Source organism: Rhincodon typus, chromosome 9 (genome assembly GCF_021869965.1).
Source record: "Rhincodon typus isolate 14 chromosome 9, sRhiTyp1.1, whole genome shotgun sequence".
NCBI lineage: Eukaryota > Metazoa > Chordata > Chondrichthyes > Orectolobiformes > Rhincodontidae > Rhincodon > Rhincodon typus.
The window spans coordinates 13244604-13255890 of NC_063340.1; the positions used below are offsets into that span (position 1 = coordinate 13244604).

The window sequence follows — 11287 nt, forward strand, 5'->3', positions numbered from 1 at the left end:
TGATCAAGTGTACTGAGGTACAGTGAAAAGTGTTGTCTTGCGTGCTTTAAAGCAGATTGTACTATACAAGTGCAACAGGGTAACAGAACAGAGTGTAGGATATAATGTTACAGCTGCTGAGAAGGTGCAGTTTTTTTTTAAACCTACTTTTGCTGCTCATGGCTATAAGTAATGAGATTTCTTGTCTTGAAATAAGGGTTAAAAAATGAATTAAGGGTAATGTATGTTTGTGCCACAACCAATTGCAAATGCATCTTCTCAACAGTGCTTTACTAATTTCTTCCCCCAGATGGCACCAATAACCATATCAACATAGCCTTTTATTTCTAGTACACTACTCAACATTGTTTTCTTTTGTTTTTTCGTGTTTGACAGTGTTCAAGGCTTTACTAGAATAATTTTGTTTTTGGAATATACATGAACCAAAGCAAAACACAAGAATGCTAATAATGATGAAGATATTGAATTTTATTTGTTAAACATTGAAATATTTAATTTGAAAACCTCAAATTCGTGCAGTTAGACATATATTAATCAAGTGTTAAGGGTATTTATTGAAATATTGAAGTAAGGTAGTCAGTAAATGGATAAAAACAAAATGTTGGAAGTACTTAAGCCTGGCAGCATTTGTAGAGATAGAAATAGTCAACACTTCGAGCCTGATCTTTCATTGCTCTTCTTGTTGAAGTCAATGAGCCTGCTTAATTATAATCATAAAAGCATGAGAAATGGACATCCGAACCATAGAAACGCATTACTCCTACTTTCTAACTCTTCAACAATCGCATACCCTTTTGAGCGGTGCTGACATTCGTGCTGCCTGCCAGATTGCACCAAATATTTATCACGTTTTGAGTTAAGAAGTATTTCGTCATATCTGTTTTAAATTAATGCCCTCTGATCCTCTTTTTCTGGATTAATTTGAAGCAATATTCACTGCTGTTCATCATACTTGCTGTAAATTCCCATATGTTGTAGAGAGGTCTTAAAGCTTATTTTGAGCACTGTTGCAATTGTTACATAGTAATATCATTTCAGAGGGTGCCAGATGGCTGGGGTATCAACAGCCAGTAATTAATTGTAAATGAGTAACTGCCAATAATAAACTTAGGGGTGTGAATTAAAACAGCAGTGTTCTATAAGCATTGCTGGATCTCTCAAATTGCACAGCAGCCATTAAATGAGTTAGATTGTTTGTTATGGGTTTTAACTGTACTGGTTTCTCAAGTGGAGTGCAGCTCCATTCATACTACAAAGATAATGCAATATAATATTGTTCATGTAATAAGTTAATAATACCTTATTTCATGTGTGCGTGGCCAAAAATCTGAATAAATCAAAATGATGTCCATTGATTTCTGGAGTATATAACATGCATGTTATTTGAAAGAATAACTTGGTACAATGTTGTTGTCTTGAAGAAAAACAATGCTACATATTTTGGTTAATCTCTTGATTTTTCTTCATTTGTTTGCTGTTAACCTAACTGTATAACTATAAACTTCATTATGTTTTGTATTTTGAATAATGAGTGTTTCACACAGTTGGTCAAGGAGTAGGGAAGAGGCTGTGACTTGGAGGTTCAATATTGTGAGAGGTGCTAATCAGGTTGCGCCGGAAGGAATATTAAAACGAATGTTGCAAAGCTCAACATGATCGACAGGTCCCAACAATGTAGCCATATTAAAGCAAAGCAGTGTTAAACAGGACAACTTTGAAGAAAAACTTACTGTATAAGTAGGACAAAGTCCTTTCAATGGTGTAGGTGGAGGAGGAAAGCGACAGTTGATTCCCTTTTAGGCTAATTCTTCCCCCTCCTCTTTCTGAAGCCGACAATTTGACGGTTGGAAATGCATGCTTGCGCAGTGACATTCCTCTTGTATACAGGCAAATACATCATTCTAGACCTGTGAAGTACTTAAGTATATCAATAGCTGGGATGCTTTTATATTTTTCTCTCTCATCCTACCAAAAGTAGTGTCATGTTTGTTTTAAAAGCTAGGCGAGCTATCTTAACGCTTAATGTAGCTGCTGCCTTGGATGCTGCAAAGCAAATTCAGTTTTGTACTGTTGACCTTTTCCTTACCCAGAGGCAGCAGTAGATAGCATCAGAATGATTCAGTCCTGTGACATATGAACGTTTACAATCCATCTGTTTGTATCGATGTGACTCTTCAGTTGGTTATGGATTTGTCCATTGCCATTCAAATCCAAGCAGTTGAAAGTGAATGTAGAAAAGAAAGATATTTCTTCAGCTGTAGAAGAATCAAGGGATGGAAGTACTTATTGCACCTGGCAGCAGCTGTCAGGATTGGTACGAAACCAGGAGAATGAATCCTTTTCCAACATAATATTACAAAATAAAGAAAAGTTTGTTTTTTATTTACCTTTTTTGGTGGGCGCTGTTTGCAAGACCATAATCTTCTGTTTCTGTGTGCTTGTTTAACTCAAGGAGGTTCGGTTTCCTAGAAGCATTATAAAACAGCATAAAAAAGGCATAACAACACATACCAGGAAACTACAGCTTATTTGAAATAGCCACTCTGCCTGAAAAACAGGTTGGCCCAATATTGGGTTGGAGCTCCTTTTGAGGCATCCCTAGGACGCAGATGTTGGTCCTTGGAATTGGCCTTTGTTACATTTGTTTTACAGCGACCACAGAGCAAACCAAAGTCCAGTTTCTAGAGATAACAAGGTGTAGAGCTAGATGAACACAGCAGGCCAAGCAGCATCAGAGGAGCAGGAAGGCTGACGTTTCGGGCCTAGACCCTTCTTCAGAAATCAGTTTTTAAAGTTTAAAAATATCATTTTCTTTAAGTCTGTTTTATTATAAAACAATCTGGGTTGGGCAGCAATATGAATTTGAGGTTACATGATTTTATTAAATGGAGGAGCAAGGTTTAATGGCCAAATGGTCTATTTTTGCTTTTCATTACACGTTAACACATTTTAAATTTGACTTCATGGAACTATTAAGAATGTTAACTGACTTGTACATATATCGCTGCTGAAGCTTTAGAACCACCCAAGGATAAAATAATGAGCAACAGGTTTATAGAGTTGGAGGTGATTGCAAAAATGACCTGGAAGAAGGCTGGGATGATAAACTAAAGTTATTAAGAGACAGAAAGTCATTGAAGAATGGGGTTCAACCATCAACCATCACAATGTCATTGTGATGACAACAATAATCTTAATAATGCCATTGACAGCTTTACATCTGAGCTTCTCAGAGAATGCTGAAGCTGGCCAAGAGGGCAATGGTATAATAGAGTCTGGAGAATGGCTCGGGAGAGACAATTTTCAGCAACTAGAGTGAAATGAAGTGGGGGGCGCAGCATGGAGGAACATATTAGATGATATTATGGATTAGAAATATGTTCATAATGATGGAGGGGATAAAGAGGTGGGAATTCACCTCATGGTTGAACATTACACTGAGGTTGCACACGATCTGCTTTAACCTGAGATATTGGACAAGAAGAGGAATGATGGAGTTAGTGTCAACAGCCAAAGATATTAGCTCCAGTTTTAGTAATATTTAACTGGCATAACTAACTGCTCTTCCAAACGGGATGTTGTGGAGGAGTGGAGAAGGTTAAGAGACATTGTTATGAGGTAGAACTGGGTGTCCCATCTGTGGGTGAATTTCACTGAGGAATAGCATGCAGATGAGGGAAGGACTAAGGATTTTTGGGGACTGATAAGATGATAATGCATGAATGGGTAAAAAAGCCATTGCTAGAATTATTCTGGCTGTTCAATCTTGTTTTGCATTTCCCTTTTCCCCTGAGGTGGGAGGAGCTTCAGCTTCATCCATCCAAACCCCACTGATATGGCCCTTCAGTTTTTCACACCATGTTAAAACATTGAATTGTCGTTCATTTTCCAGAAATACATACACATGTTATCATGGTTGTTCATCATACATGCAGAGTTTTCTTTCTACTTCATTAGCTCTCTTTCACCTAAATGAAACAAACAGTGCACTCATAAAATGCTGTATTTGAAATAAGTGAGCAAAATCATTTTTCAAATGGAATGAAAGGATTGTTGGAGTTACCAAGTGCATTCGCCAACTGCTTTTTGCTACCACCATATGTTTTCACTACTGCTTGCGTTTCTGCAAGCACTGTGTACAAAGCATTCAATTAAAGTGATTCATTTACCAGGTAGCAAGCAGCCTGCACAGTTCATATTTACTGAACTGTGCTTTAAAAAGGAAGAAAAACATGCCTGTATTTGAATTAGTTGATTTTTATGGTCCTGCTGATAAAGGGCAGATGTTCTCATGTTGCAGTTTTCCCAGATTGTGGCTCTCAGATGGGTCTGCAGTTAGGTTAGACTGTGTATAGGAACTGGAATATCTGTAGCTAAAGCTGCACTATGTATCCCTTTCATGAATGCTCTTCCTGCTTGATACTTTTGTATATTAAGTATGTTATAATTTTCATTTTTCAAAGAACATCACGAAACTAAGATGTCACAGTTCTGATGCTGAAAAAGCCGCAACAGAAGGTTTTTGGTGTTTCTTCTTATTCCCCCCTGCACCTGAGGTTTGGCCAATCAATTTTCTGTAACTTGTTAACAGAATTTTGCGCTGGTTCCTCGGCTAAACCAAAGCTTTTGGAATTTCGCAATTAGATTAGCGACAACTAGGTATTATGTGCTGTCCTGTGTTAAAATTAGTAAGCATGCAAAATATATGAAGTCAGTGAAGTTTGTGTTCATTTCAAAGTGATAAATATCTGAAAGCATTAGTACCTCTTAGTCCTTACTTATAATTTTAAAGTGCTGCATTTTAAAAAGAACTTATTGTGTGAAAACATGGTAGAAATTAATTGTGTGCAGTTGATTTTTTTTTGTTCTTGACTTCCATGGTCATGCAAATTGAATAAATACTGATTCAGGGCCCATGTTCTGAAGTCTGTGTCAGTATTCTTAGATTCATCTTCTATAGTAGTTGCGTTCTTGTGTGACTTCATTACCTGTATGTCAGGAAACACTGGCTTTCTACTCAGAAGGAAGTTTAGTCTCTGAAGGCCTTTGGAAACTGATTTGTCAGGTAATCAATGCTGATCTGAACACTTTATCTGCATTACCTTACTGAATAACAACTTTGATCTAGCACCTTTTAATGTAATAAAATATTCTAAGATGCTTCACAGGGTGCAATCAGACAAAAGTTGACAACAAACTTGGTATGTTTTCAAATCCTCTTAAAAGAAGAGTGCTATAGAGAGGCAAAGAAGTTGAAGAAATTCCAGAATCTAGTTTGAGATGGCAGAAGCTATTGTTGCCACTGTTGTAGGGATGTCAAGAGCCCAGTTAGCGGCTTGTACAGAGGAGCAGAAAGGTTCATTCTCGTAACCTCAAAAATTACTTTATTAACATATTAAACAAGACACGTGTTGCTTAAATGCTTTTATCACAAAACTAGACTGTATATATTTTCCCACAAACTGAATTAGGACCCAATTATACACCAACTGGAATCCTTTGGCACCCGCCAAGTGGTCACAGAATATGAAAGCTAGTACCCGATCAGAATAGCTGCTGCTGACAAGGGCTGATGCTGGCCGGGCGCTGCAGCCTATGTTGCCGCCACATCCTTGATGTACGGTCTGCTCTGCGATAGTTGGCCTCCGGAGTTTTCACCGGCTGCATGCCCCGAGGGTCGTCTTTCTATTTATTTCTTATCCCTCTCAAGTCGTGCTGTCTTCTTCCTGTTGGCTCAGGCTAATTCATTTATCGCGTGCCTTTACCTTATTGGCCCTGGCCCAGAGACTTAGGTAGCATCTCCTCATTAGTTCTCGTTCAAATAAGGCCTTTGCATTACCTCATCTTTGTTACTTTTTGCAGAACTTAATTAATTCAAAACGGTTTAAATCGGCTCAAACTGGCACCTGGGCGCAGGTTGTTTTTAGTTCACAAGCTGCTTTTTTCGTTTCAGCACCGTTGTATTCAGTACTCCCTGTTAGCGATATCAGCGGCTGGTACCTTTTCTGTCTACCTCTGTCTCTCTGCAGCCTCTGGCTAACGGAGAAGAAGTTTGAGGCGTGAGTTGAAGGAGTACAGAAATCTGGTCGAGATTACAGAGATTGACAGAGCAAGTTGATGAGGACTGGAGCACAAAGATGAGGGCTTAAAAATTGAGGTTTGATAGATTGGAAACCACTGTAGAATGGTGAAGAGTGATGAATGAACAAGATCCAGCATGAATCAGGATTCGGGCTGCAGATTTTTGTATTTATGGATGGTGGAAAATGGGTGTCCACTAAGCATTGGAGCAGTTAAGTCTGAAAGTATTAACATCATAGATAAGGGTTTCATAAGCAGATAGTCCAAGGCAGAGATTGGATGAAGTTGGAAACAAGTGGGCTTTGTGATGAAGAAAATATGGGCTTGAAAATTCAATCCCAGGTCAAATGGGATGTGACAATTCTGGTGTAGTGTGAAATAATTAAAGAAATTATCCCTTGAAATTTTTTTGCAACAGCTGAGATCCATTCTATTCATAGTCATACAGTGTAGAAACGGACCGTTTGGTCCAACCAGTCCATGCCGACCATCCCAAACTAAACCAGTCCCATCTGCCTACGTTTTAGCCATATCCCTCCAAACTTTTCCTGTTCATGTCTTTTAAACGTTGTAACTGTACCTGCATTTGCCACTTCGTCTGTGTAATAAAAAAACAAGTTGCCCCATGTCCTTTTCAAGTCTTTCTCCTCTCATCTTAAAAATATGCCTCCTGGTTTTGAAATCTCCCATCCTAGGGAAAAGACCCTTGCTATTTACATTATCTATGGCTCCTCATGATTTTATAAACCTCCTTAATGTCACCACTCAACCTCCTCTGTCAGAGGAAAGAAGTCCCAGTCTATCCAGCCTCTCCTTATTACTCGAACCCTCAAGTCCCTGCAACATCCTGGTAAATCTTTTCTGAAGTGTCTCCAGTTTAATATCCTTCCTATAACAGAACAACCAGAACTGCACACGGTACTCCAGAAGAGTCCTGTGCAACCTCAACGTGACTTCCCAACTCCTATATTCAAAGGTCTGAGCAATGAAGGCAAGCGTGCTTAATGCTGTTTTAACCTCCCTATCTGTGATGCAAATTTCAAAGAATTATGTACGTGAACCCTTAAGTCTCTCTTCTACAACACTACCCAGGCCCCTGCCATTAATTGTATAAGTCCTGTCTTTGTTTGTTTTACCAAAAAGCAATACTTTACATTTATCCAAATTAAACTCCATCTGCCACTCCTCAGACTTGATGAGCTGAAGGGGATTCCTAAATCCCCTCTGTACCATGATTGGCATGATTCTATGATGGTAGATAAAGACTGCCCTTTTTGAATATATAAAATTAATCCACTGCAGCCAGTGTGTTTAAACGACATCATATGGTAACTTGCTGTTGTCAAAATATAGTTGATGCCAAATGTGAGCAGTACAAGACCACACTTTTCAAATTGTTTCACACTTAATTCCTAGTTTCTACAAAATTAACTATAATGCATTACAGAACATCATCTGTTTATTTTCATTCTTTGTATACTTCTTACAGGTTTATTTTTAAAACGAGTAATTTGTGTCAAATCTCAGTAGTGATCTGTGAGAATGTCGAATGTTCTAAATTAACTTCTAAAATATTTTACAAAAACTAACCTGAATGTACTGTACATTGGGAAGTTGACGTGGTCAACTTTTTATGGCTTGGGTTTCTGATATCATTTTTTAAAAGCAGCATATGTCAACAGAAATGAATTCCCATCTGTTCCTCTCTCTTGCTTAATATACCAAAAGTCGAACAACAATGGTCCAGGACAATGCATAGCTGTATTTGTAATTACAGGTGTGATGTAAAAATGACACATTAATCAGCCTCTTTATCGTAGAAGTAAATCTTTTCTATCCTGTAATCAGCATTTGTTTTGTACTTGTTTTATTAGTGGGATCCATCTGCTGCCTGAGAGAATGTTTAATTTTGAAATCTAATAACTCAAGTGATTCAACCTGGTTTAAAAATTAACCATTAGAAACATGTTCAAATGCCAACTGTCAAAAGGAATGTGGAAAAAAAAGCCTGTTTATCTTTGTGAATATTAATCAAAATGAAGAATAGAGGCTTTTAAAATTAAATGTGACTATTTCATTTTTTAATATTGTAGTATATCAATTTTCATGGAAATTTGTGAAACTAATCCTTGTGTCTCAATGTTTTCTGTTAACGTATCAGACAGAAGTCAGAATCTGCAAAGCCACGTTTCTTCAGTAATTGCAAACATTTGCTTACTGTTGAGCAGAAGAATATTCTTTTGTGTATGGTTACTTCAACGCAGCCAATTAAATTATGATGCAATATATTTCTGTGCTTCATGGTTCATTTTAAATATTCAATCTCTGGATTATTTAAAGAAATTATTTGTGATAATAATTGTTCATCAGTCTATTTTTCTAATAACTTTTTATTTTCTTCTTCACCTGAAACTAGGATGTACTGAACGTACTTGCCAAACATTGTTCACCCCGCTTCTTTTTAATTGGTTTGCCTGGTTTCACCATGATGGTTGGAGATTTCATCACAGTTGCAACCCAAGTCCTCAATTCAGATGTGGTGGATGTGAGTACAACTGCTTTGTCTATGGATTTCTCCACTCAAACAGGTGTTTGTTCATTAATGTCACATGAGACAGATTGCTCCGTGCCGATACTGTGCCATCAAATGTGTGAACTGCACTAGCATAAAGGTGTTTCATCCAAAGGCTAGAATGAGACCAACTATATAGTCGTACTGCTGCAAGTCTTATACAAAAATGATTTCTAAATCTTAGTAGCTGTATTTTTCTAAATATAATTATGCTAAAGCCTGAATATTTATTATTTAGAAGTATAGAGTAGTTGCAACACAGATTAAGGCCCATCAAGCAGTTAGGTCCAAGCCAGTTATCTCGCACACCTTCGTGTAGTGATGTCTCCTCACCTTTTCCCTATAGTCCTGCAATTTTTTTTCCTTTTGATTTTCTAATATTGGTTTGAATCTTCCTTCACCATGCTCTTAGTAGTCTGTTCTGGCTCCTAAGCATTTGCTGTTTTGAAAACCTCTTTCTTCGTGGTGCCTTTGACTTTTTTGACATTCACCTTTTAAATTGGTGTCCTTTGGTTCTTGACCTTTCCATCAATGGGAAAAGTTTATTCTTATACACTCTGTCTAGACACGTCATGAATTTGAACATGTCTTATTTCCTCTCACTCTTTCGTGAGGAGAACTGTTCCAACTTTTCCAATCTATCCTAATGACTGAAGGCAAAAGCAGATGTTTTCAGTATCTCATTTAGTACCTTGGCAATGGTCCTTGCCTCCATGTAAAAATCTCCTTTTGGTCTGCAATAAACCCCATTTCTCTTTTTTTGACACATCTTTATGATTTATATGTCAATGAAATGCATCTAGATTCACTTTTATGTTGGCTGCTATTTAACCAATTCTCAATTTGACCACCTGAGCTTTGTTAATTGTGTTAGAGGGACTCTGACTTTTATTGTCTGCCCTTTTTCCCTTAATCCAAATTTTTGATTGTACCCAAATCATCCTTTCTTTAAAGGCAGTCCATTGTTCAGTTACAATTCAATTTGCCTGTCAATCTTAATTCCAATTTACCTGGGCCAGATCTGCTGTCACTCCATTAGAATTGGTCGTCCGCTGATTCATTCATAATTACTTTGGATTGTACCCTGCCCTTTTCCAAGGTAACTAAAGATACTATAGTATTATGATCAATGACTTCTAAATGATTATTGACATTGATCCACTTCACTCACCTCATTTTCTAGAATCTCATCCAGCAATGTTGCCTTCCTTGTTACATCAGAAACAGTGATTTAAAAGAGTCTTCTGAACATTCTTCAGGAATTCTTCCCCCAATCTGCTCCTTATGGAATAACTTTCCCTGTTATGTCAGGATAATTAAATTAACCATTATAACTGTCAAAATTTTGCACCTTTCAGTAGTGTCCTTGTAAAATTTGCTTTTTTACACCATACCCATTGCAGTTTATAGAATGTGTACATAGTAGTGTAGTGGTATGCCTATTATTTTGTTGGATCTGACTGGCTGAATTTTTTTCCTTCATGCCACTAAGGCATCTTTTTTCTCCAATACCGTGATATTCACCTTCTTCAATAATACACCCATTGTTCTTTTATTGTTGGGGTCCACTAGCGTTAATGCCATTGATGTCAATGGGATGCTCTCATGATCGTGAGGAAAGGTCAGTGATGAAGCAGCTGAAAATAGTTGGACACGATGGCAGATCTCCTCAATATGAATACAGAACTTTGACCAGTCTTATTGATATATTGATATCAATGTACATATGCATCATGGAACACAGATTAGTTAAGAAGAGGTCATGTTTATTCGTTTGTTCACCAACTTCTGCAGACCCAGTCTAGCGCTATGTCCTTTGGGACTTGATCAGCTTGGTCAGTAGTGGTACTGCTAAGTCACACTTGGTGATGGGCATTGAAGTCACCCACCCAGAATACATTGTGTGTTTTTGTTACCCTCAGTAATTCCTCCAAATGGTAACCAGTATGGAGGAGAAATGATTTTTTACCCAATGGGGTAGGATGTAATCAGTAGGAGGTTTCCTTGCCTGTTTTTGACTTTGTTAGTGAGGAGGACTGAGTTTGCCGTTGTTGTTTCTTGATCCTTAGTCAGCGTCAGGTTGTCCAATGAATTTCATTCCTTCCTTTGAGAATTTCATGCTTTGATACAACTGAATAGTGTACTTGGCCACTTCAGAGTCAACCACATTGTTGTGGGTCTACAGTCTTGTAGGCCGGATGAGATTTTTATGATAACGAGCATTGGTTTCATGGTCATGGTTAGACTTCTAATTCCAGATTTTTATTGAATTTCAACTCCACTGCCTTCTGTGGTGGGATTCAAACCTGGGTTCCCAGAACATTACTAGTCTAGTGACAATACCACTGCACCATTTCTTCTCTTCCTCCTGAAATCTCACCAGACACGCATTCATCTGCTCATTCTTATCATTTCTGTACTCTTGAAGTTGCTACATTTGAGATCTTTCATTTTAGTTTCTTTCCTAGCTTCTAAATCTCTGCCTACAGGACTTCATTCCTCTTTTTACTTACGTCGTTAGTACCACTATAGACCATGACTGCTGGCTGTTCACCATTGTCCATAGTGTTGTGCAGCTGCTTAGTAACTTCAATAACAAGGTGTAGAGCTGGATGAACACAGCAGGCCAGGCAG

The 11287-nt window shown here is 37.8% G+C and overlaps 1 protein-coding gene across 1 annotated transcript in view; it reads left to right on the forward strand.

Moving 5' to 3' along the window:
* The first annotated feature begins 3708 nt into the window (after nucleotides 1–3708).
* The window catches only part of LOC109931112 (Ral GTPase activating protein catalytic subunit alpha 2), a 313895-nt gene continuing 306316 nt past the window's right edge, over nucleotides 3709–11287 (forward strand). The window contains exons 1-2 of the mRNA XM_048600914.1: nucleotides 3709–3726; nucleotides 8498–8626. Of these exons, the coding sequence (XP_048456871.1) occupies nucleotides 3709–3726; nucleotides 8498–8626 (147 nt within the window). The remainder of the gene's footprint in view (nucleotides 3727–8497; nucleotides 8627–11287) is intronic.